The sequence below is a fragment of the Balaenoptera physalus genome (assembly GCF_965194825.1).
Source record: "Balaenoptera physalus genome assembly, chromosome: 2".
Lineage (NCBI taxonomy): Eukaryota > Metazoa > Chordata > Mammalia > Artiodactyla > Balaenopteridae > Balaenoptera > Balaenoptera physalus.
In genome coordinates, this window is record NC_138883.1 from 85,312,470 (window position 1) to 85,339,861 (window position 27,392).

General features: G+C 36.1%; 1 protein-coding gene across 27 annotated transcripts in view; it reads left to right on the forward strand.

The window, feature by feature from the left end:
- The window catches only part of MGA (MAX dimerization protein MGA), a 159,373-nt gene that overhangs the window by 82,803 nt on the left and 49,178 nt on the right, over positions 1–27,392 (forward strand). For 26 of the 27 annotated variants that reach the window (XM_082449422.1, XM_082449412.1, XM_082449411.1 and 23 more), the window contains exons 3-8: positions 15,555–16,503; positions 17,351–17,429; positions 17,549–17,644; positions 24,540–24,671; positions 24,888–24,992; positions 26,332–26,990. In XM_082449422.1, the coding sequence (XP_082305548.1) occupies positions 15,555–16,503; positions 17,351–17,429; positions 17,549–17,644; positions 24,540–24,671; positions 24,888–24,992; positions 26,332–26,990 (2,020 nt within the window). The remainder of the gene's footprint in view (positions 1–15,554; positions 16,504–17,350; positions 17,430–17,548; positions 17,645–24,539; positions 24,672–24,887; positions 24,993–26,331; positions 26,991–27,392) is intronic. The other variant, XM_082449425.1, reaches the window with a different exon arrangement.

Sequence of the window (27,392 nt, forward strand, 5' to 3'; positions counted from 1 at the left end):
TTTCTAAGGGTTGTTGACAGGTGGAGTGGATGTTACTCAAGCAGTGAACAGGTTTTTCTTTTATTCTGTCAAGGGGGAAAGTGGTTTTCAGTTTATGCTTTTCACTGTGGTTTTGTTTTTGTTTTTTGGCAGTTGCAACTAGAGGATGCCACCCAGTGTGTAATCATCTTGATTACCCAGTACAATTTAAAAAAATTGAAACACTTCAACACCAGTATTTTTTTGAATTGATTTTATTGAAGGACAGTTGATTTGGTGTTTAATTTCTGTTGTACAGCAAAGCGATTCAGTTATATATGTACATTCTTTTTCACATTCTTTTCTATTATGGTTTATCACAGGACATTGAATATACAGTGCTATCCAGTGGGACCTTGCTGTTTATCCATTCTGTACATAATAGTTTGCATGTGCTACTCCCAAACTCCCAATCCATCCCTCCCCTTCTTCTTTCCCCCTTGGCAACCACAAGTCTGTTTTCTGTGTCTGTGAATCTGTTTCTGTTTTGTGGGTAAGTTCATTTGTGTTATATTTTAGATTCCACATATGTGAAATCATATGGTGTTTGTCTTTCTCTTTCTGACTTACTTCACTTAGTATGATAATCTCTGGTTGCATCCATGTTGCTGCAAATGGCATTATTTCATTCCTTTTTTTATGGCTGAGTAGTATTCCATTATGTATTGTATGTACCACATTTTCTTTATCCAGTCATCTGTCGATGGACATTTAGGTTGTTTTCATGTCTTGGCTGTTGTGAATAGTGCTGCTGTGAACATGGGGTGCATGTATCTTTTTGAATTATAGTGTTGTCCAGATAGATGCCCAGGAGTGGGATTGCTGGATCCTATGACAACTCTATTTTTAGTTTATTGAGGAACCTCCATATTGTTTTCCATAGTGGCTGCACTAATTTACGTTCCCACTAACAGTGTAGGAGGGTTCCCTTTGCTCCACACCCTCTCCAGCATTTGTTATTTGTAGACTTTTTAATGATGGCCTTTCTGACTGGTGTGAGTTGATACCTCATTGTGGTTTTCATTTGCATTTCTCTAATAATTAGTGGTGTTGAGCATCTTTTCATGTCCCTGTTGGCCATCTGTATGTCTTCTTCGGAGAAAGTTCTATTTAGGTCTTTTGTCCGTTTTTCAGTTGGGTTGTTTGTTTTTGTTATTGAGTTGTGTGAGCTGTTTGTATATTTTGGAAATTAAGTCCTTGTTGGTCACATCATTTGCAAATATTTTCTCCCAGTCCATAGGTTGTCTCTTTGTTTTGTTTATGGTTTCCTTTGCTGTACAAAAGCTTTTAAGTTTGATTAGGTCCCATTTGTTTATTTTTGCTTTTATTTCTATTGCCTTGGGAGACTGACCTAAGAAAATATTGGTATGATTTATGTCAGAGAATGTTTTGCCTGTGTTCTCTTCTAGGAATTTTTTGGCAACACCAGTATTTTTATCCTCATTATCCAAAAGCAGTTTAATCTACCCTTGGATGATGGAGGATTTACTTTTAAAATTACTTTGGAGGCCAGGGTGAGGAGTTTGTTAGCTGACAGGGTCATGTGTATTTCTTTGTTATAGACAGTGGTTTTTGGTGTTACATGTGGTATTATAAGCTTCTGATCTTAATGAGTTAAGAAAATGGTTCAGATTTATGAGTGCATCAGTATCCTTGTTACTGAAGGGAAAAAAACAACTTGACATGCATGCTCCAGGAAATAGCATTATCATCATGTCTGAAAGTGGTATTTAGCCGTATGCAAACTTTGTCTTACATATGCAAGCTTGATTTGGGAGCTGAGATTATTTTGAGGCAGGCGTTGTGATGAGAACTCTTAGGATTTACTCTCAGAGTAACTTTAATGTATAACATACAGCAGTGTTATTAATTATGTTGTACATTATAAGTCTAGTGCTTATTTATTTTCTAACTGGAAGTTTATACCTTTTCACCACCATCATCCAATTTCCCATTCCCCCACCTCCAGTAACCACAAATCTGATTTCTTTCTGAGTTTGTTTTGAAGTATAATAGACCTACAACAATATGTTCGTTCTGGCGTGTAGCTTAGGGTGATTTGATATTTCTATACGTTACAAAGTGATCATCATTGTAAATCTAGTTACCATCTGTCAGCATGCTAAGATATTACATTATTATTGGCTGTATTTCCTGCACTGTACATTACATCCCTGTGACTCATTTATTTTGTAACTGGAAGTTTGTATCTCTTTTAATTTCCCTCACTTATTTCATTCATTCCCCCCACCCTCCCCTCCTCTGGTAACCATCTGTTTCTTCTCTACATCTGTGACTGTTTTTGTTTTGTTACATTTGTTCACTTGTTTTTTAGATTCCACATATAAGTGAAATCATGCAGTGTTTGTCTTTTTAGTCTGACTTATTTCACTTAGCACAATATCCTCTAGGTCCATCCATGTTGTTGCAAATGGCAAGATTTCATTCTTGTTTTGCGGCTAATATTCATCTATTTGTCATCTTCTTTATCCATTTACCTATTTATAGATACTTAGGTTGCTTCCATATCTTGGTCATTGTGAGTAATGCTGCTATGAACATAGGGGTGCATATGTCTTTTTAAATTAGTGTTTTTGTTTTCTTTGGAAAAATACCCAGAAGTGGAATTGCTTGACAGTTGCTATGGCAGTTCTATCTTTAAATTCGTGAGGAACCTCCATACTGTTTTCCATAGCGGCTGCACCATTTTACATACTCACCAACAGTGCCTGAGGGTTTCCTTTTCTCCACATTCTCTCCAGCACTTGTCATCTATTGTCTTTTTGATAATATCCATTTTGACAGGTATGAGGTGATAGCTCATTGTGGATTTGACTTGGATTTCCTTGATAATGAGTGATGTTGAGCATCTTTTCATGTACCTCTTGCCCATTTGTATGTCTTCTTTGGAGAGATGTCTATTTAGGTCCTCTGTCCATTTTGTGATTGGATTGCTTGTTTTTTTTGATGTTGAGTTAAATGAATTTTTATATATTTTGGATATTAGCCATTTGTTAAATTGTTTGCGAATATCTTCTTTCACTCATTAGGCAGGCTTTTCATTTGTTGATGGTGCAGAAGCTGTGCAAAAGCTTTTTAGTTTGATGTAGTCCGATTTGTCTGTTTTTGCTTTTGTTTCCCTTGCCCCAGGAGACATATCCAAAAAAATATTGCTAAGACTGAGGTAAAAAATATTGCTAACACTGCCTATGTTTTCTTCTAGGAGTTTTATGATTTCAGGTCTTTAAGTCTTTAATCCACTTTGAGTTTATTTTTGTATATTGTGTGAGAAAATAGTCCAGTTTGATTCTTTTGCATGTAGTTGTCTGGTTTTTTCAACACCATTTATTGAAAAGGCTGTCTTTTCCCCATTGTATATTCTTGCCTCCTGTGTTGTAGATTAAATGTCCATGTAAGTGTGGGTTCATTTCTGGGCTCTCTATTCAGTTCCATTGATCTGTGTCTACTTTTGTGCAAGTACCTTACTGTTTTGATGACTATAGCTTTGTAGTATAGTTTGAAATCAGGGATCATGGTACCTCCAGTTCTTGTTTCTCAATATTGTTTTGGCTCTTTGGGGTCTTTCGGGTTCTCATACAAATTTAGAGTAGTTTTTTCTGGTTCTATGAAAAATGCCATTGGTATTTCGATAGGGATTGCACTCAATCTGTAGATTGCCTTGGGTAGTACAGTCATTTTAACAATATTAATTCTTCCAGTCTATGAGCATGGTATATCTTGTCATCTGTTGGTGTTGTCTCAGTTCTTTTCATCACTGTCTTATAGTTTTCTGAGTACAGGTCTTTTACCTCCTTAGTTAGATATATTCCTAGGTATTTTATTTCTTTTTGATGCAGTTGTAAATGAGATTGATTCCTTAGTTTTTCTTCCTGATAGGTTGTTGTTAGTGTAAAGAAACGCAACAGATTTCTGTGTTTTAATTATGTATCCTGAAACTTTATGAAGTCATTTATTTGTTCTAATAGTTTTTTGGTGGCGTCTTTAGAATTTTCTATATATGGCAATAGTATGTCACCTGAAAACAGTGACAGTTTTACTTCTTCCTTTCCAATTTGGATTCTTTTTATTTCTTTTTCTTGTCTGATTGCTTTGGTTAGGATTTCCAATATTATGTTGAATAAAAAGGGTGAGAGTGGTCATCTTGTCTTGTTCCTGATTTTAGAGGCAATGCTTTCAGCTTTTCGCTGTTGAGTATGGTGTTGGCTATATGTTTGTTATATGACCTTTATTATGTTGAGGTATGTTCCCTCTCTGCCTACTTTGTTGGTAGTTTTTATCATAAATGGATTCTGAATTTTGTCCAAAGCTTTTTCTGTATTTATTGAGATGACATGATTTTTATTCTTCAACTTGTTAATGTGGTATTACCATTACCAGATTGATTTGCAGATAATGAACCATCTTTGCATCGCTGGGTTAAATCCCACTTTATCAAGATTTGTGATCCTTTTGTATTTATTTATTTATTTGGCTGAGCTGGGTGTTAGTTTTGGCAGGAGGGATCTTTAGTTGCGGCATGCGGGATCTTTTAGTTGTGTCATGCGGGCTCTTAGTTGCAGCATGCGGGATCCAGTTCCCTGACCAGGGATCGAACCTGGGCCTCCTGCATTGGGAGCACTGAGTCTTAACCACTGGGCTACCAGGGAAGTCCCTATGATCCTTTTAATGCATTGTTGAACATGTTTTGCTTATATTTTGTTGAGGATTTTTACATTTATGTTCATCAGTGACATTGGCCTGTAATTGTTTTTGCGAGGGGGTGATGTCTTTGATTTTGGTATCGGGGTGATGCTGGCCTAATAGAAGTTTGGAAGCATTCTTTCCTCTTCCATGTTTTGGAATATTTTGAGAAGAATAGGTGTTAATTGTCTAAATGTTTGGTAGAATTCACCTTTGAAGCCATCTGGTCCTGGACTTTTGTTTCTTGGGAGTCTTTTAAATTGCTGTTTCAATTTTATTGTATAGTATGTCCCCTACATATGAACGAGTTCTGTTCTGAGAGTGTGTTCGTACATTCAGTTTGTTCGTAAGTCCAACGAAGTTAGCCTAGGTACCCGACTAACACAATTGGCTATATAGTACTGTACTGTAATAGTTTTATAATACTTTTTACACAAATAATACATAAAGAACAAGCAAACACAAAAAATAAAGATAACATTTTTAGTCTTACTGTCCCGTACCTTGAAAAGTACAGCAGTATAGTACAACAGCTGGCGTACAGGGGCTGGCATCAAGTGAACAGGCAAGAAGAGTTACTGACTAGAGGAGGGAGGGGAGGTGGGATATATATAGTAGAGCTGAAGGATCTTCAGCAATAGGAGGTGGAGGGCAAGCTACAATTTCAGTCACGCCTGACGGTGATGGAATGCACGTTCGCATCTTTAGGAGTTCATAACTTGAAGGTTCGTATGTAGGGAACTTACTGTAATCGGCCTGTTTATATTTTGTATTTCTTCCTGATTTAGTCTTGGGAGATCGTACTAGGTGATTATTTCTAGGAATTTATTCAGTTCCTCTAGGTTGCCCATTTTATTGGCGTATAATTCTGTGGTGTAATCTCTTTATAATTGTTTATGTTTCTGTGGTGTCAGTTGTTACTTCTCTTTTATTTTTGATTTTTTTGGGTCCTCTCTTTTTTTTCTTGGTGAGTTTGGGTAAAGGGTTGTCAATTTTATCCTTTCAAAGAACCAGTTGTTAGTTTCATCCTTATTTTGTTTTTGAAAAGGAAATTGCTATTTCGTATTGTGTATTGCACAGTGTATGGAAATACGGCTGATCCTTTATATTGATTTTGTATCGTACAGCTTTGCTGAATTTATTAACTGACTCTGTGTGTGTGTGTGTGTGTGTGTATGTGTATTATTTAGAGTTTCCTACGTATAAGATCATGTCATCTGTGACGGAGATACCTTTATTTTTTCCTTTCCAATTTGAATTGATACTATTCTTTTTTTACCTAATTGCTTTAGTTACAATTTTCAGTACTGTGTTAAATAGAAGTGGTGAAAGTGGGATCATTCTGGTTTTAATTTGCATTTTTCAAGTACATTTTCAGTAATTTCTTCAGAAAGCATGTATGGGACATAGAATTTTAGAATGTTTAAATAAAATCACTTCTGAGGAAGGTAGTAGTCCCCTTCTTCACTCCTCTCAACAATTTTCTTTCATGTTGAAAAATAGCTTTATTATACCCTCATACTTTCATAATTTTTTTGGTTGAGTGTAGAGTTCCATGCTGAAAATGTGTTGTCGGGTTCCAGTTTGCTGTTGAGAAGTTTGATTCCTGGTGGTTTGAAGGCTCTTAAGATTTTTTTGTTGATCTCTCTTATGAAATTTCACAATGATGAGCCGTGGTATGGTTGTTCTCATCATTGTGAGAAAACAAGTTTTTTCAAAACAAGAAGTTCATATTCTTTGGTCCTAGGAACATTTAAGTATTATTTCTCTGTTAATTTTTTCACTTTCTTTTTTCTATTTTCTTTTACTTAAAAATTGTTTTTCTTTCTTTTTTTTTTTTTTAAGGCATGTGAGCTCGAGAGTGCGGGCTCAGTAGTTGTGGCACACGGATTTAGTTGCTCTGCAGCATGTGGGATCTTCCTGGACCAGGGCTTGAGCCCGTGTCCCCTGCACTGGCAGGCATATTCTTAACCACTGCGCCACCAGGGAAGTCCTGTTTTCTCTTTTCTAAAAAAACTCTGGATAGTTGGGTGTTCCATCTACTGGATTGGTTATCTTATATAATCAGTCTTTTATTTCTTGTCATTGTCTTTTTGCCGTACATTATGTGAGATTTCCTTGATTTAGCGTCTAACTTACTGATGTATTTATTGCAGGTGTCCGATTTCAGTTTCCAAGAGCTCTTTTGTTTTCCACTCTACATTATCTTTCCCAGTGGATTTCTTTTTTCTGTTACTCTAATTACCAGTTTCATGGAAGGCATTACGTTATGGCTTTTTCTAATGTGCATCTGTACATATCTCTCTTTTTTAAATAGTTTATTTATTTTAATTTTATTTATTTTAATTTTATTTATTTTTTTGGCTGCATTACATCTTCGTTGTTGTACATGGGCTTTCTCTAGTTGCGGCGAGCGGGGGCTACTCTTTGTTGTGGTGTGCGGGCTTCTCATTGTGGTGGCTTCTCCTGTTGCGGAGCATGGGCTCTAGGTGCGCAGGCTTCAGCAGTTGTGGGTCGTGGGCTCTAGAGTGCAGGCTCGGTAGTTGTGGCACACGGGCTTAGTTACTCCGTGGCATGTGGGATCTTCCCGGACCAGAGATCAAACCCGTGTCCCCTGCATTGTCAGGCAGATTCTTAACCACTGCACCACCAGGGAAGCCCCCTGGCAGACGGATTCTTAACCACTGTGCCACCAGGGAAGTCCCTGTACATATCTTTATCTTAGTATCTATTAAATTAAGTAACATTGTATTGTCTACTTGTCTGTCTCCTGCATTGATCTGTGAATTCTTTGAATGTAGGGACTGTGCTTTATTTATTTTGGTAAATCCCTGTGCCCAAAAAAATGTGTCTGGCACACTGTCAGAGCTCAGTAAATGTTGCCTGAATAAGTTTGTTTATCCATAGCACTTAAAGCTTTTTTAGTGTGTTTCACAGTGACTGTCATGTCATATTTATTTGTTGTGTTGGTTGTGTATGCCAACAAAAATGTAATCCTTTAAATTAATTGATGTGTACAAATCAGTGGTTTTGCCCATATTTTTGGTTAGATAATTTTGCACCTAAGTTTTTTGTATAGCGACTTCTTAGAAGTATAAAATTTCAGGATTGTTTGCAAAATCTTCCTGCCAAGGAAAAAAATTCATGCTTTGTGTATAAAGTTTTCATTGGACGATAAGGAGAGAGAGATTCTTTGGAAATAACTTTTGTAATTCAGCAAGTTTAATCTCAGGAAGATGTGAAAGCAGTTATTTTGGTAGCAGCCAAGATTTAGCTTCACAAGGTTCTCAGCTATATTGCAAGCATAATTCAAGTCATATGGTTAAATGAAAAAAAGGTAGAGATTATTTTCTGCATTTTAGAAGTTCACACCATGAAATACGAAGATAATGAAAGAACTATCATTAAGTGTGAATCCTAAATTACTTGATGGAGAATGACATTTATACATAAATATACATAAAAAGTGAGATAATAGGGAAAGGGAAATGAGAGGGCTTGGTTTGCCTAACCTTTAAAAACACGTAAAGGAGGGAATTCCCTGGCGGTCCAGTGGTTAGGACTATGCTCTTTCATTGCTGAGGACCTGGGTTCAATCCCTGATCAGGGAACTAAGATTCCGCAAGCTATGCGTTTCGGCCAAACAAACAAACCAGGTAAAGGAAAACTGGATTGTGGTGATGGCAAAACTATAAATTTAGTAAAAATAATTGAGTTGTCACTTAAAACTGGTGGGATTTATGTTACATAATTTACACAATAAAGCCGTTAAAAAGAAAGATAAGGAAATAGCTGTTTTTTCCAGTTAAGTGACATTTTTGAAAGGGGGAAGCTGTTTTAGCTTTCACATTGAAATCTAGCCCATCTTGGCTTACTCTTTGTGTATGGCATGAAGTTGGGGGTCAAGGCTCATATTTTTCCAGGCACATATTTATGTGGTCTAACATCATATTCAAAAGGCTTTACTTTCCCCATTAAAATGCACTGGTGTCTTGGAAAATGAGGTGATTATATATATATGGGTGGGTCTATTTTTGTTCCATTTTTTTGTCTATTCTTTTGCCAATACCATACAGCCATTTATTTATTTATTTATTTATTTATTTATTTATTTATTTATCTATTTATTTAATTTATTGCTGCCTTGGGTGTTCGTTGCTGTGAGCGGGCTTTCTCTAGTTGTGGCGAGCGGGGGCTACTCTTCCTTGCGGTGCGTGGGCTTTTCATTGCAGTGGCTTCTCTTGTTGCAGAGCACGGGCTCTAGGCACGCAGGCTCAGTAGTTGTAGCTTGTGGACTCTAGAGCGCAGGCTCAGTATTTGTGGTGCATGGGCTTAGTTGCTCCGTGGCATGGGGGATCTTCCTGGACCAGGGCTCGAACCCGTGTCCCCTGCATTGGTAGGTGGATTCTTAACCACTGCGCCACCAGGGAAGCCCACCATACAGTCTTGATGACACTATAATCTTTGGTAGTGTAAGCTTCCAACTTCCCATAGTACATAGAAATACAGTTGATTTTTGTACCTTGATCTTGTATTTGATGACCTTGCTTAATTCACTTATTAGTTTGTAGTGTTTAGGATTTTCTACGTACACAATTATGGTGTCTGTGAACAAAGTTAGTTTTACTTCTCCCTTTACAGTCTTTATTATTATTCTCTCTCTTTCTTACCTTACTGCACTGTTTGGACTTGCAGTTCTGTGTTGAAACTAAATTTTGAGAATGGTCATTCATGACCTTAGAGAAGATCTTTCCATATTTCTTAATGGGTATTATGCTTTTGGCTTTAGGACACATTGAGAACTTTCCTTCCAGTCCTAATTTTCTAAGTGCGGTTAAGAATGAGTATTGAATTGTATCAAATGTTGTTGTTGTATCTGCTGAGATGCTGTTTTTCTCCCTTTATTTTGTTAATATGGTTAGTTAACTTGATTTTTTTCTTTTTTCTTTTTTTTTTTTTTTACCGTGGGTGGGGGCTATGTGGGAGTGAGAGCTGGAAATGCTGTAACAGTTTTGCATTCCTGGGATAAATACTACTTGGTTGTAATAACATTTTTAATATTGGATTCAGTTTACTGATACTTCATTGAGTTTTTTTACATATGAATTCATGAAGGATATTTTTATTTCTGATACTTTGGTTTCAGGGTTTTGCTTTCTTCATAAAACAAATTGTAAAGTGTTGGATTATCCTGTATATTCTGAGTTTGTGCAAGATTGGTTTTTTTTCATTATGTCTTTGCTAGACTTGAGGGAAGCCATGTAGTTTTCTTTGCTGGCAGGTTTCAAATCATAAATTCAGTTTCTCTGTTGTTCTCTATTTCATTAAATTTTTTCCTCTTAGCATTGTTTCCTTCTTTTTGCTTGTTTTTGTTTTTTCTTTTATTTCTCATTTTTATTGAGGTGTAATTGATATACAGCTCTGTGTAAGTTTGTTACACGACATGATGACCTGACATACATATAGTGTGAAATGATTGCCACAATAAATTTGGTTAACATTCATCTTTTCATATAGATAATCCCCCCAATTTTTTTCCTTTTGGTGAGAACTTTTAGGAATTACTCCCTTAGCAGCTTTCAGATATACCATGCTGCAGTGTTAGCTAGAGTCATCATCTTGTATATCCCCAGCACTTATTTATCTTATAACTGAAAGTTTGTACCTTTTGATCCCCTTCATTCACTTCCCCTGCCTTTCATCCCCTGTCTCCCTGACACTGGTAACCACTGATCTGATCTCCCTTCATGATTTTCTTTTTTTGAATTTTATTTTATTTTATTTTTTTATACAGCAGGTTCTTATCTATTTTATACATATTAGTATGTATATGTCAATCCCAATCTCCCAATTCATCCCCCCACTGCGCTTTCCCCCCTTGGTGTCCATATGTTTGTTCTCTGCATCTGTGTCTCTGTTTCTGCCTTGCAAACTAGTTCATCTGAACCATTTTTCTAGATTCCACATATATGCATTAATATACAACATTTGTTTTTCTCTTCCTGACTTACTTCACACTGTATGACAGTCTCTAGGTCCATCCACGTCTCTACAAATGACCCAAGTTCATTCCTTTTTATGGCTGAGTAATATTCCATTGTATATATGTACCACATCTTCTTTATCCATTGGTCTGTCAGTGGGCATTTAGGTTGCTTCTGTGACCTGGCTATTGTAAATAGTGCTGCAGTGAACATTGGGGTGCATGTGTCTTTTTGAAATATGGTTTTCTCTGGGTATGTGCCCAATAGTGGGATAGTTGGGTCATATGGTAATTCTATTTTTAGTTTTTTTTTTTTTTTTAAAGATTTATTTTTTTATTGATTGATTGATTGATTGATTGATTGATTGCTATGTTGGGTCTTCGTTTCTGTGCTAGGGCTTTCTCTAGTTGCGGCAAGCGGGGGCCACTCTTCATCGCGGTGCGCGGGCCTCTCACTATCGTGGCCTCTCTTGCTGCGGAGCACAGGCTCCAGACGCGCAGGCTCAGTAATTGTGGCTCACGGGCCCAGTTGCTCCGCGGCATGTGGGATCTTCCCAGACCAGGGCTCAAACCCATGTCCCCTGCATTGGCAGGCAGACTCTCAACCACTGCGCCACCAGGGAAGCCCTGTGCATTCTTAATTTATCAAGTAGAATTAAATTAGTATTATAGCAGTTCATGACCAGCTAATGTCCTTGTTGTTCATGTCCTTAGATATGTTATAAACCCCCCCAAATGTTATTATTTTATTTGCTTTAATCAGTCAGTAGTCATTTAAATAAACGTAAGAAAAAGCCTTATTATATTTATTCACGTTTGTTTTTCATGGGTCTTCTCATTCATTCCTGGATCCATTTCCTTTTCTTTTTTTTAAACTTAGCTTGCTACTTTAAAAAAAAAAATACTTATTTAATTAATTAATTTTTTGGGGCTGTGTTGAGTCTTAGTTGTGGCATGTGGGGTCTTCTTTGAGGCCTGTGGGATCTTTCGTTGTGCTGCACGGGCTCTTCATTGTGGCTCACGGGCTTCTCTCTAGTTGTGGTGTGTGGGTTTTCTCTTCTCTAGTTGTGGCCTGCGGGTTCTCTAGTTGAGGCGTGTGAGCTTAGTAGTTGTGGCACGTGGGCTTAGTTGCCCCAAGCATGTGGGATATTAGTTCTCAGACCAGGGATCAAACCTGCATCTCCTGCATTAGAAGACAGATTCTTTACCACTGGACTACTAGGGAAGTCCCCTGGGTCCATTTTCGTACTAGTTCCATTTCCTATTAGTCTGAAGAACTTCCTTTAGTATTTTTTTAGAACTTTAAAAAAATGAGATGTAATTCACTGCTATATAATTCACCCTTGAAAAGTGTTCAGTTTAGTGATTTTTAATATATTCACCGAATTGTATAGCCATGACCACAGTCATTTTAATGGACGTTTCAGCACTCCAAAAAGAAACCCTGTGTCCTCTACTAGTTACTCCCCATTTTCCTCCAGCCAGTATTCAACCCCACCCACCCATATGCAACCACCAGTCTCTTTTTTGTCTCTGTGGATTTGCCTATTCTGGACATTAAATGGGATCATACAGTATGTGGTCTTTTGTGCTTTACTTAGCATAATGTTTTCAAGGTTCATGTTGTAGCATGTATGTGTACTTAATTCCTTTTAGTACTGAATAATATTCTGTTGTTTAGATATACTACATTTTATTTATCCATCTATTACTTGGTAAACATTAAGGTTGTTTCTGCTTTTTGACTATTACAAATAATGTTGCTGTGAACATTTGTGTGCAAGTGTTTGTATTGAATAAGTTGTGGGTGTTCATAAGCCCATTCTTTCCCCACTGAATTTATTGTCTTGGCACCCTTGAATTGAATTCAATTGAAAATCAATTGAGGGACTTCCCTGGTGGTCCATTGGTTAAGACTCCTTGCTCCCAATGCAGGGGGCACAGGTTTGATCCCTGGTCGGGGAACTAGGATCCCGAATGCCGCATGGCACTGCCTAAAAAAAAAAAAAAGAAAAGAAAAAAAATCAATTGATATAAAAGTGGGCAGGAAAAAAAAAAAAAAAAAAAAGTGGGCAGGTATTACTGAACCTTGAATTCTGTTCAGTTGATTGGTATGTTTAGCTTTATGCTGATTACTGTAGCTTTGTAGTAAGTTTTGAAATTAGGAAGTATGAGTCCCCATTTGTTTCTATTTTTCAAGATACTTTGAGTTATTTTAGGGTCCCTTGCATTTCTATATGAATTGTAAGATCAGCTTGTCAATTTTTACAAAAATCCCAGGTGGGGCATTGATAGGGATTGTGTTGACTCTGCAGATCACTTTTGGGGAGTATTGCTGTCTCACCTATATTAAGTCTTCTAGTATGAAACTGTGGAATATTTATCGTTTTTTCTCTATTTTTTTAGGTTGGCTTTAATTGTTTTCCAACAGTTGTATAATTTTCTGTGTAAAAGCCTTACAATTTTTTGCTTCAGTTTATTAAGTGTTTTATTCTTGTTGATGCTGTTGTAAATAGAGTTGTCTTCTGAATTTCATTTTTGACGTTTGTTCCTAGTGTGCAGAATTACAATTATTTTGCTGTGTGTTGATCTTGGATCCTGCAATCTTGCCAAACTCATTTATTCCAATAGTTTTTTTAGTGGATTTCTTAGGATTTTCAGTTCTGTATCCATAGAGTTTAGTATCTCTGGAGTTCTGGAACCAATCTCCCTCAGATACTGGAGGCCAACTGTATGCAAGATCATGTCATCTACAAATGGAGATTTTTTTTTATACTTCTTTTCAATCTGGATGTCTTTTATTTCTTTTTATTGCCTGATCACCTTGGCAAATCCTCTAGTATAATTACTGTAAGTAAAAGTGGTGAGAAGTAATATCCTTATCTTGTTTCAGTCTAAGGAAGTAGTATTTTTTGTGAAGTATGAATTCTTTCAGATGTCTGAAAATGTCTTTAGCTTTGAAGGCTTCTTTTGGTAGATCTAGAACATTACGTTGATTCTTTAAATGCTTTATGATGGGTGTCATTCCATTGTCTTCTGTTTTACAGTGTTTGCAATGAGTAGTTAGTCTGTTCTCATAGTTTTTCCTGTAGTCTAATGTGTCTTTTTTTCTTCCTTGCTTATAAGGTTTTTCTCTTGATATTTTTTTCAGCTGTCTGATCTTCATGTGCCTAGGTATGATTTTCTCCTTGGTGTTTGCTGAGCTTCTTGGATCTGTGGATTAAAATATTTCATTTTTGGAATATTTTTGTTCAATTTCTCTTCAAATGTTTCTCCTTTCTTCTACGTTTTTGGAGGTGCAACTGCTAGTATGTTAAATCATCTGATGTGTGCCATAGGTCTCTGACACTTCTTTTGCTTTTCCTTTTTCTCTGTCCTTCAGTCTAGATGATTTGTAAATTTCAGCTCACCTCAGTTTTAAGGGTAAGATTGAACTCCTTTCAGACAGGGCCTTGGGATCTAAGTGCTGTGAGAATGTAAGTTTCTGATTTCAGGCCAAGTTTCTGCATCACTAGAAATTCTGCAAAAGTCCCCTGGAGGATAATTGGTGGGAGCAAGGACTTGTCTTCTCTTTGAGGTCCTCCAGATCTAGTCTGCCCATACTCAGGCATTAATAGTTTGGTTTCTCTGTGTTTCCGCAAAGATTCTTTGCCTGTAGCAGCTTTTTTCTCTCTTCACTTGTGCTTCAAGCAATGTAAATGCCACTGAGGGTTGAAAGCAGTAGCAATCTGGTCACTTAGAGAAGGCTGGTCCCTCTCTGGAATTCAGTTCATTTAAACTTACTTGTACCCAGAGGTCTTCAGTGGCTTTAAAGATAGAATAGGATTTTAAGTTTATCTAGTGTTTTGTCGTTGTTACGGCAGAAGTTTTGGTCTTTGTGAACTTCTATATTCTAACTGGAAGTGGAAGTCCTCCACTGAAGAATTTTTGAGTAAGGTCAGGATCTTAAGTCAGTTTTGCAAGGAACAAGTAGCTACAGATTGATTTAATGGTTACTTTTGCATATTTGAGGTAAATGAAAGTTTTACAGATAAAGTGACTTTAATTGGGTTAGTGAGTAGTTCTAACCTGTCCTCAAGATACATTGGTGTAGTTTATGTGCTTTCAGTGATGAATTGGGAGAAATGAGAAACTAAAAAGTTTGTTTTGTTTTTTGATGAATTATAAACACTTAAATCTAAACAGGTTATATATCCTTGCCTTCATCCACCCTGTCCTTTTATTTTGGAAGAACTAATGCTGGATTCTTTACATTGAAAGTGGGTTTTGCCATTTTAAATTTGAAAAATCACCTGGCAACAACATTGGGACTACTGGCTCGTACATTTTAAAATGGTTAAAATGTTTTATGTTACATGAATTTTATCTCAATTAAAAAAATCAGTGGGCTGTTTGAAAGGCCCTTCCTGATGTTTATTTTAATTTTTAATTGTAATGGACATTTGTTTGTTTTTATTGGCAGTTGTTGATTAGTGTATACATTTCTAGAGTCTGATTTTGGATCAGTGCAAGCTGACTTTCGAAATTGAGTTCATTTGAAGAATACCATTAGAAGAAAACGTATTATATCTTGCTTTTTGATTTAGTGATGAGAGTTACTTGTTAAAACTTTACCCTTTAGTTTATATATTTTTCAAGAGAAATTGACAGAATATGTAAAAGTTTCATGTTGATAAACTGTTTTTGAGAACCTTGTTATATATACAGAGTGTTTTTTTTATGAATGGCTCTTGAAATCTGATGTGATTTTACTTGGTTTCCAACAGTCTTTTTTTTTTTTTTTCTTTCCCCTCCTGAGTGTTATTTATGGATAGTTCTGTCCTTTTTAACTCTACCTCCCCTGTCTCTCCAGTCTTGTTGGCAACAATTTTGAAGATGGCTCCCATGTAACATCACCATTAAACCCAAATGAAAACTTCAATGTTGTCATTAAAGAAGAGCCTCTAGATGATTATGAATATGAACTTGGTGAGTGCCCAGAAGGGGTCACTGTGAAACAGGAAGAGACAGATGAGGAAACAGATGTGTATTCAAACAGTGATGATGATCCTATACTAGAGAAACAGTTAAAGAGGCACAATAAAGCTGATAAACTAGAAGCTGACCATCCTTCTTCTAAATGGCTACTACCAAATAGCCCATCAGGTGTTGCTAAAGCTAAAATGTTCAAATTAGATGCTGGAAAGATGCCAGTAGTCTATCTGGAGCCCTGTGCTGTCACAAAAAGCACAGTGAAGATTTCTGAGCTCCCTGATAACATGCTTTCCACATCTCGGAAGGATAGAACTTCTGTGTTGACAGAATTAGACTATTTGCCTACGTACATTGAAAATTCTAATGAGACTGGCTTCTGCTTAGGCAGGGAATCAGAAAATGGTCTTAAAAGACATTCACCAGATCTCAGAGTGGTACAGAAATATCCCTCACTTAAAGATCCTCAGTGGAAATATCCTGATATATCTGACAGCATTAACACAGAAAAAATACTTGATGGTTCAAAGAGTTCAGTTGGGGACTCACTTTTAGGAAAAGAAGACTTGGGCAGAAAGAAAGCTATGCTTAAGATTTCAACGACCTCCAAGACTGTGAATGCTAATCAGAATGCCCCTCCAAATGTCCCTGGAAAAAGAGGAAGGCCACGAAAACTGAAACTCTCTAAGGCAGGGCGGCCACCTAAAAACACAGGAAAATCTTTAACTTCTACAAAGAATACTCCTACAGGCCCTGGGAGTACCTTTCCAGATGTGAAACCTGATCTGGAAGACGTAGATGGTGTTCTCTTTGTTTCCTTTGAATCGAAGGTAAGATTGTCATTTTCAGCATTCTTTCCAAGGACAAATAATCATCATTGAATTGTATACTGGCTGATAACTAACTTAGAATATAGTTGCTGTGAATGCATCCATTATGCGAGGTTGTGTGCACCGGGAAGGGAGTATCTCCAAAATATTGGGTTAACAGGCATCACTTAAGGTATTTTGTTTGAATGGACTTAAAAAATTATGTCTGTTTTGATTATGACTTTTGCATTGTGTTTAGTTGGAATTTTAAAAATCTTTGGCTCTTAGTGGAATTTTCATTATTATATTACGGACTTTGAAAAGGCATGAATACATGAAAAGTTTACTAACTCTTTTGGGATACTCCATCCACTGATTTTCATCAGCAATAGCAGAGTACCATTGGAGAACAAAAAATTAGTAGTCTTATTAATTCTGCTGTCACAATGATAGTTTCCTTGTTTATTTTACTCCAGCTCTTCAACTAGATTATTTTTCTTAGATTGTTGTAGAAGCCTAATCTTTCTAAATTGGCTACACAGAGTTTGAATTCTCTGCCTGTTCTTTTCCTTCCTCCTTGTTAATTGCTGAGTAAGCTGTCTTTAAACAGGCTCTAAGAAATCAGTATACCAGTTATGATAAATTGGCATAAATACGGTTTTAAGTCAGTTAGCTGAGTATATTATATTTAAATTTTTTGCCCCCCCCATTATTAAAGTGAAAAGTATCAAAATGAAAAAACATTTAGAAAATAGTGAAAAGTATCAAAATGAAAAAAAATCTTGCTAGTTTACTTTTAAACCTTTAGAAGTGATATGAACTACTTTTTTTCTTTCCTTTTCTTTTTTCTTTCTTTTTTTTAATATAGGAAGCTCTAGATATTCATGCAGTTGATGGAACAACAGAAGAATCCTCTAGTCTTCAGGCATCAGCCACAAATGACCCAGGTATTATATAATAGTAAAAAAGAGGAAGATTTTGGGAGTTTGGCTCTAGAAGTGAAAGATGCAGTGTGTATTCATCTGTAGTTATATAGTAGCTTATTTTATCATTGCTTTCTGAATAGGTTGCAGAGCAAGAATTTCCCAGTTGGAAAAGGAATTGATAGAAGATTTGAAGGCCTTGCGGCACAAGCAGGTCATACATCCTGGTCTTCAGGAAGGTATAATTCTCTAAAAAATATACAAGCCAATTTTTAATTTTGTTCTATTCTCTCCTTCCCCTGTCTTTCTCTTCTCCCCTCTTCCCTTTGCTCCTTCTCCTCTTTTTTCTGTTTTTCCTCCTTTCCTCCATCCTTGATTTCATTTCTTTCAGCCCCTCTCTCAGCTTGCATTTTTCTCTTTTCACTGTCCATGATTCTTTCCCTTAACTTAAAAACACATCTCTAGGTCTTTTTTATCCTAAGAGAAACCTTTCAAACTCTGAAGATACTGTCTTATCGTTGTGAAGCTAATATAGTATGCATTAAAAAACATATCATGATAAGAAAGTGGTGTTTTCTCTTTTCTTTCTTATAACCCAATTTTATTTACTTTAAATTTTGGTTGCTTTTGTTTCTGTGGGGTTTTTGAAGGTTTTTTGTTTTGCTTTTGGAGGGGAAGAGCCTGCTTTCTGTGGTATACTTAGTAGTATATTTAACTGTATAAAGAGAAGAATACTTATCTGTCTCATTGTGTGGCTGTAAAAATTTTATATATTTCATATTTTGCTGGGGATTTAATTTAAAATTTTCATTATTACCTATTTTGTTGCCATAGTTTATCTTGGCCTTGATCATATCATTTAATCCTTTTTTTTAAAATAGCAAAATTTAGTATCCTTATTGCCATCATAGTTAACTACTGACTTCCCGATTTGCACTGTAAATGAATGACTGAAAGCCATGCCCCAATTTTTATTTTCCGTATACCTTTGATTTTAGGTGTGCTTCTTGGAGTAGTTTATTGAGTTTTTGACTGTTAGTCAATTTTCATGAGAGTCTAAGCATTGTATGCCAACAAACAAAACATTGATTTATAAAACAACCATTCAGTTTCTAAATTAAATGGTAATACTTGAACTTTTGCTTTAATGAGGGACTGTGTGACAGTGTGATCTTAAAGTATGCAAATTTCAATCCAAGTGATAAGGACTGGGTACTGTGGATTGTGATGGAAAATCACAGTCACATCATAGTAGTCTTGCTGGTAATGTTTGCTGTCATTTATCGTAAGCTTTCACTTCTGCTATTTTATTTAGATAATATTCTCTTTTCTCTATCAGTTAAGTTGTCCTTTCTCCCCCCACTCCTCCATTTTTTTCTTAGGTACTCTGATAATATATAAATATTATAACATTTGTATTGCATTCTTTCAACCTAATCCCCCGTTTGTTTTATAGTCTTAGTTCTAGAGTTAAATATATTCAGTGCTCCCTGCTGGTCTTTTTGCTCTGGTTTGTTTGCTTGTTTTTTCCTGTTTGGGTAAGGTTTGAGTTTTTTCCTTCCCTTATAGACATTTTAGTCAAATCTGTAATTTTTTCTTTTTGTGTATTGGGTGTTCAAAGTCAAATGCTTATGGAAACTAAGCAGGTAACATAAAGTGAAATTAGCCTGAATTTGGGGATGGTGTTGGACTCTGGTGGGCTGGAGCATAGGTTCCTGTTCTAAAAGGGCAGTCACATCAGTGGATTGTCAAATGGGAATGTAGGCTCAGTATTTTCAGAAATTCCCATTGTTCTGTAAAAGGTAAAGTCAGTATTTTTATGTAACGTGTTTCAGTTTTAAGTGGTGTCAGCTGATACAGTTTTTTGGGTAAAAAAGTGTGTGAAGCATCAGTTTTCACCTGCCATACAGATTATGCATTTGGTGTTCAAGTTTGTATTAATCCTCACATTGTAAAAGTTAATTCAACTACATTCTTATATAGTTTTACTTTTTTAAACAGTTAAATCTGTAATCCATGTGTCACTGTTCATAATGTATGACGTAAAGTTCTAGTTTGGATTTTTTTCTTTATTTTACTTTGGCAGATGTCTCCCTCATCCCCCAACCTTTGCTTCTTAAGACTTAAAATATTAAAAGAATTAAGTTAGTTTGGCTAAATATTTGTAGTAACTGATGGTTACCATATCAGTTGATGGTGCCAACTCCAAGTATCTGAAGATAATGAAAATATTCTTCCAGGTCCCTTTCTAAAAACTGATGCTTGAAGTAATTTATTAAGTTTCAATTCAGTAATGTCGTATTTCTTTGCTTTTCCATCAACTGTAGAGTTTCATTATTCTTTATAAAATAAGCACCTACAAATCCAAAATGTTTTTGAGATGAAAAAAGCTTGAAAAACTTGAAAAGCTTTTTCAGCTTGCTTTGAAATTGTGGAAGAAATGTTGATTAAGCCTGAGAAAATGTTCTTCTTGTTGTTGATAGTTTTGTTGCTAAAATAAAATAAGATTCTTAATTTTGTTTTCCACAGTATATTTTTTCTCCTATACTTTTCTTTGCTACATCCAAATTGGTTTCGAAGTCCATCAACCTGAAATTATCATGTTTTTGATCTTTAAAGGTATTTTTGTAAAAGCTTTTCTGTTTCATTGCTACCAAGTTAATTCTATGTTAATTGTTAAGTGAATTTTTTGTTTTAGATAAGTTTTAGATTTGCAGAAAAATTGGGACCATAGTACAGAGAGTTCCCATATACTCAGCATCCAGCTTCTCCTGTTATTAACATCTAACATTAGGGCAGTACATTTGTTACAATTAGTGAACTAATATTGATATATTATTATTAACTAAAGTCCTTGGTTTATTCAAATTTCCTTAGTTAATTTTTTTTGTTCCAGGTTCTCATCTAGGAAATCAACATTACATTTAGTAGTTGTGTCTCCTTAGGATCTTGTTGGCTGGGACAGTTTCCCAGACTGTTTTGTTTTTAATTAACTTGACAATTTTGAGGAGTACTGATCAGGTATTTTGTAGAATGTCCCTCAGTTGGGATTTGTTTGATGTTTTTCTCATGGCTAGACTGGGATTATATGTTTATAGGAGGAAGACCACAGAGGTACAGTGCCATTCTCACCTCACCTTATCAAGGGTACATATTATCAACATGATTTGTCACTGACTTTTTATGTTGCACTCTTTGGAAGTCACTGTGTAGTCCACACTTAATGAGTGGGAAGTTATGCTCCACTTTCTTGAGGATGGAGTATCTGCGTAAATTACTTGGCATTCTTCTGCAACCAGAGATTTCTCTTTTCTCCCTCATTTTTATCCAATCATTTATTTATATCAGTGTGAACTCCTGTCAGTTTTAATGTTAAATTCCTTTATGATAATATTCCCAGAGCACTCTGCCTCTTTAGTTACTTAAAAAATACTCTGGACTGTTAAATCAATGGTTAGCTGGAGTTTTTCTTACGTAAATGTCGACTTTTCTGTTCTTTGTTGGCTAGTTATATAGGTATTCATTCCTCTGAGTGTATTTTTGTGGATACCTCCTATTTAAGTGGGTTTAGCTAGAGGCAGGCATTTTTGGCTACAGTTTATTGTCTTAGGTGACTCTGCTTTGAACCTAGAGGGTTATCTGTTTTCGTTTCTATCTTGATGGGTCTTTTTTTAAATGGTGTGATAATATTTCTTTAAGAAGTTGCTCCTAATATGGTGAAAAGACAAAAGAATTCAGGAGTATGATTTAGTTTAAACTATCATGTGGAAAGGGTTTTATGCTTTTTGAGGGATATGCTAAGAATTATTTAACTATCTTATTTTTGCAAGATAAAGTTATTATCATTCATTTGAAAACCGACTGAGTCTGAGTCTCAAATATCTATTACTCAGGGAAGGATTTTCTTGAAGGGCAAACATTTCAAGATGTGCAGGTAAGCTAAATTGGGAATTACTTTGAGCAGTGTCCATGTGCCATTGACCTCTCAACTTTTAGGGCTTTAAAAAAATTGTAAGTGTATTTAAAATAAATTTGGTCTTTTTGTTGATGTTTTTAGCATCACTTGGTGTCACTTTTGGGGGAAGGTGGCAGTTCAAAGTATAAGTAAATGCAGACAAGAAGATATGTAGGGAAAACAGTCTCTAAATTTGATTGTCTACCTATTTGGCTGTATGGGTACGTTTTTAACGACTTAATTCCTTTCTTCTTTCTCTGTAGGCAGCTGTTCTGGCAGTTTTTGTCTATAATAATAATAGAGTACTTTTCTCTTTTCAAGGCACTACAGTATCTCATTTTATCCTTTGTTTAGGATTCTGTTTCACTTGCATTTCTGCAATATTTTGCTTTCTGGTTCCACTCTGCTCTCCCTCTCTGCCTTTCCTAGTTAATTCCTACTTATTTTAATTTAAGAATTACACTCTCTGTAAAGTTTTACCAGATTGCCTTGGGCTTTTCAAGTATCATTTGTTTTACCTCTTACAGTATTTTATCCTATTGTAACTACTAATGAATCAGTTGGGAAAACATAACACAAAAGCTCCTTGAGGTCTGGGAAATGTCTTTTATCTCTATCATCATCTATATTACAGAGCATTTCAAAGAGAAGGCACAGTTACTTCTTAAAACATGAAACTCAGTGTGGTGGATTGATATTATTATTTTTTGGATTGGTATTATTTCACTGATGAGGAAGCAGAAGCTAAGAGAAGTTTAGCCCAAAGACAAGATTAGAAACCACTTGTTTTGACTCATATTATTTTCTCCCCAGTTGATTGAAACATGAGGAAATAATATTTTATTGATGTAAATTTTAATCACATGTGATTAAAATAAACATGATAAAATGATATTTATTTTAAGAACTAGAATTACAAACTAATTTATGTGGAGGATATACAAATTAGCCTTAAGAACTTGTTGTGGCTTGTAACCTGCGTAGTGTCTTCACCTTTTAGGAAACCAGTACTATGTAAGCTTTTTATTGGAAACCTGTACCTATGACTTTAGTAGTTATTACTACGGTAGTTGATGCTTTGAATTCCTTTTGGTTTCAGTTCTGTTAAAATTTAAGTTAAATACTTTCTTGCTCAATAATATGAAGCCAGTAATTCACAAACAAGGAAATCCAAATTAGAAGATTGTCACTGGTAACAGAAAAAAATGCAAATTTAAGAACAATAGGATATAGATTTATACCAGTAAGATTGGGACAATTTTAAAAGTCCAATGATATAAAATGTTGGAGAGGATGTGGATCAACAAGAACTCTTACACTATTGAAGGGAGTATAAATGGAGAGTAATTTGGCAATCTAGTGAACAGCTTCCCAACTAGAGCAGTGTTGCATGTGGTTATCCATGATTATGTGACAGGTATGCTCTTGAGACACTGATCTCCTCAGAGTGGCCAGGCAAGACCAAGGGAAATTAATAACCATAGAACTGGTTGCCTCCAGCCATAAGCAGCCTCATGTTTATCCCAGTTTGTTATGTAATCATTGTTTTCTTGTATGCCATTACATAAGAAGGATTCAGAATAACTAGGTATGTCAGTTAGAATTCTTAATCGCAAACATGAGAATACACTCTGTAGGTGAAATAGAATACGAATTTATTAAAGAATATCAGATGACTTACAGAGAGACAGAGAAAAGGAAAAATGCCCAAATAACAGTCCCCAAGAGCTCATACCAGCAATCTCACAGCATTGGGCAATTACCACCATTTTCAATATGGACACTGAACACAGTATACTACAGCTAGGATGTTGGTTACTCTTCCCTCTAAAAGTTCTTAACTTGGCCAAACACTGTCACTGTCATTAACACAATTCTGCACAATATTCCTTTCCTCATGGTGCTCTCTTCTAAATTGAAGCCTTTTATGGCTGCATCTGTGTTTTAACACCTCTTCCTTGAAGAGGTGGGGGTTATAATGTGGAAAAGTAATAGCTATAGGAAAGGTTCTCAGAATATTTTGGGCAGCCACATATATGTCAAACACAATATCCAGTAAATTGAAGATGAACATATCCCATTACATAGCAATTCCACTCTTGGGTAAATGCCATAAGGAAAAACTAAATGCACTAGAGAAGCTTTCATACATGTTCATGTGTGTGATGTACATTCTTGTACAAGATGTACAGTTATACTGCAGCATTGTTTGTAATAGTTTAAAATAGGAAACAATTCTCATTAAGAGAATAGTTAATAAATTGGAGTAATTCATAATCTGGAGTAGTGTACAACAGTGAAAATAAATCATGCAGAGATAAATGTGTCAACATAGACAAATCTTAGATGTAAAATGTTAAGCAAAAAAAAAAAAAGATATGTAAAATAAATGTTTTCCCAAAAGATTGCCTCTTAACCTACAAATAAGCCATAGTATTTATAAGCTCCATTAACCATAAATATCAGTAATAATAACTAAAGAATTAGTAGCCTTAATTAGGCCAGAACCACAGACTATGGCAAGTTTGTATTAGAGGTCCTAGAAAATCTCTGGGCTACAAAGCATTAAAGTACAAAAGATCTGAATTCTGCTATGTTTATGTATTAGTTATCTAGTGTTGCTTAACAAATTACCACAAACTTAGTACCTTAAAACAACACATTTACTATCTCAAAGTTCTATGGGTCAGGTGTTTGGGCATGGCTTAACTGGGTCCTCTTCTTAGGGTCTCAAAAGGCTGCAATCAAGATGTCAGACCTGGTTCCTCATCAAAGGCTTGACTGGGGAGGGATCTGCTTCCGGTTTCCCTCAGATTGTTGGCAGAATTTATATCCTTGTAGCTCTAGCAGGATGGGTGATACACTTACTCTTATATTATCACATACACATAATCATGTATGTACATCCTGCCCCTTTTGCCACATTCCATCAGTTAGAAACAAATCACAGGCCTCACCCACACTCAAGAAGGGAAGGGGACGAATATGCAAATATGTAATACCCAGGAGGTGAGGATCATGAGGCCACCTTAAAGTCTGTCTGTCACTTTCAATTTTTATTTCATCATTTCTGTTCTCCACTTTTTCTTGATCTCTGTTATCCCCCTACCTCACCCCACCCCACCCCCCAACCAAAGATTTAAAAAACCATAATGATTTGTGGTCCTTTTTTCTTGTAGTTGGCTTAAAATTGAATTCAGTGGATCCAGCAATGAGTATTGATCTTAAATACTTGGGAGTACAGCTACCTTTGGCTCCAGCCACTAGCTTTCCTTTCTGGAACCTTACAGGAACCAACCCTGCCTCACCTGGTGAGTGCGTAGCATTTGTAAAGTCAAACAAATTTGTGATAAAAATAAAATGCTACCATTGTTACAGACATACAGGGTACTCTAATGTAGATCTTTTATCTAGTGATGAGTCTTAACGATGATTTATACATTTTAGATGAAATTTTAGTAGCTAATTAGATATTAAATATTGGCTTGCTAGAATTTTGATCATCTTTTTTACTTTTTCTTTTATAGATGCTGGATTTCCCTTTGTTTCTAGGACAGGGAAGACTAATGACTTCACCAAGATCAAGGGATGGAGGGGAAAGTTTCATAGTGCTTCTGCATCTAGGAATGAAGGTAATCAGCTTTTTAAAAACTTATAAATACATTCTGAAACATGTGGCCAAAGACTTTTGTTAAAAGTAAGCCTTGGTTGTTTCTCTTTATCTCCTTTCCATGCTTTAAAGTAAACTGAAAATAATTGTCTTGGCTGTTTCTGTTCATTTTCTGTGTCCCATAGTCCCCATCCTGGGGTTCAGTCGCTAACCATATCAAGCTTAAATAATCCTTGCAGCCTTTTCAAAGTGCACTTCCTTTTGGTTCCTACAGTTATAAAAAGCATCATTCTCAAGCATTATTTCAGAACTGTGTGCTTCAGAGCTGTATGGTGATTCCCAATAGCATTGTAGTACTCAAAATAAACTTCTAAATCCAACCTAAAATCTAAATTTTGACTGTATGCTTATTGATCTCCTTTCTTAGTGCTTTTCCTTTTCATTACACTTGTTTGCAGTTACACTCTAGCCAGATAAATTTACCATTTGTCCAATATAGTTTTTCTCATCTTTGAATCTTTGTAGTGTTAGTGTAATGCTTGTCTTTCTACTAAACTTGCTTTTTCTTGTTCCATAAAAACTAAATTTTATACTCCTCTTTTTGTGCCCTTATCCTCTTCCCTTGTGTTTTGTGTCAGAATCCAGGTATTGCAATCCCTTAAGTAACCTCTTGGTATTCTGTTGAGGTCAAATTTAAGTATATTTTTTGTGTTTATGTTTTTACTTATGTCTCATCTCTATACTAAGGTCATAAGAGGTTGTCGACTCTTAGTGTTAATTACTACTATTGTTAGCATTTTGCAAAATGTTAAATATATGTAATAAGATAATTTTAGATAATGGACTTTAATGTAATTGGTATATGACATTCAGTGTCTTTACTTGGCTTTATATTTTATATTTTTCCTTACTTCTGAGGAGGGATAGTTTGGAAGATTTAGTAGCTTATAAATTCCTGGCCTTTTTTTTTTTTAATTTATTTGATTAATTAATTTATTTTTGGCTGCGTTGGGTCTTCGTTCCTGCGCGCGGGCTTTCTCTAGTAGCAGGGAGCGGGGGCTTCTCTTCATTGCAGTGGCTCCTCTTGTTGCGGAGCACGGGCTCTAGGCGCGGGCTTCAGTAGTTGTGACTCACGGGCTCTAGAGCACAGGCTCAGTAGTTGTGGCGCACGGGCTTAGTTGCTCCGTGACATGTGGAATCTTGCCGGACCAGGGCTCGAACCCATGTCTCCTGCATTGGCACGCGGATTCTTAACCACTGCGCCACCAGGGAAGCCCCTGCTCCTGGCCTTTTTAAGTATATTTTTCTATAGATATAAAGATCTGTCCTAGATTTAAGTATCTGTGTCTCTTTATTTCTAGGTGGAAATTCAGAAGGTTCATTGAAAAACCGTTCTGCTTTCTGCAGTGATAAGCTGGATGAGTACTTGGAAAATGAAGGCAAGCTGATGGAAACAAGCATGGGTTTCTCTTCTAATGCTCCCACATCTCCTGTGGTATACCAGCTTCCCACCAAGAGTACCAGCTATGTTCGAACACTTGATAGTGTACTGAAGAAGCAATCTACCATTTCCCCTTCTACCTCTTACTCTTTGAAGCCTCATTCTGTACCCTCTGTCTCTCGAAAGGCAAAGTCTCAAAACAAACAGGCACCTTTCAGTGGCCGAACTAAATCATCTTATAAATCCATTTTACCATACCCTGTTTCACCAAAGCAGAAACATAGTCATATTATTCCAGGAGATAAGGTTACCAAGAATTCTTCAACCACCATCTCAGAAAATCGGGTGAATAACTTGGTTGTGCCAACTTTAGATGAAAATACATTTCCAAAGCAGATTAGTTTGCGGCAGGCACACCAACAGCAGCAGCAGCAACAGGGAACTCGCCCTCCAGGATTATCTAAATCTCAAGTGAAGCTAATGGATCTGGAAGACTGTGCACTTTGGGAAGGAAAACCAAGGACCTATATCACTGAAGAGCGAGCAGATGTATCCTTAACAACTCTGCTTACGGCTCAAGTAAGTATCTGTTGTTTTCCAGAAGCATATTAGTCTTGGCTAGAGAGAATTAGGTAGTCAGGAGAAATGGGAATGGGGCTTTTTGGCAGGAGGATGGGGCTTTTAGTTACCTTAGTGACAACTAAGGAAATGTCTTCCATGTTTGTTCTTCTTTATCAACTAGACACCATGTGTAGATTCCTCCTGCCAGCAGAGGGAGACTGTACAATTGTGCTTTTGAATTGTCCCTCTCCTGTGTAAAGGCAGCTGGCCATTTGAACTTTTCTAATTTCATTCTCCAGCATGTGGTCAAGTGCGTTTACTGATCTTGTTAAAACAGCTTTAAAAACTCCGCTTAGATGGTATTAAATCCCAGAAAAATCTCCCAAATTATAAACCTACAGAGAAAAAGTTTTTGTCTTT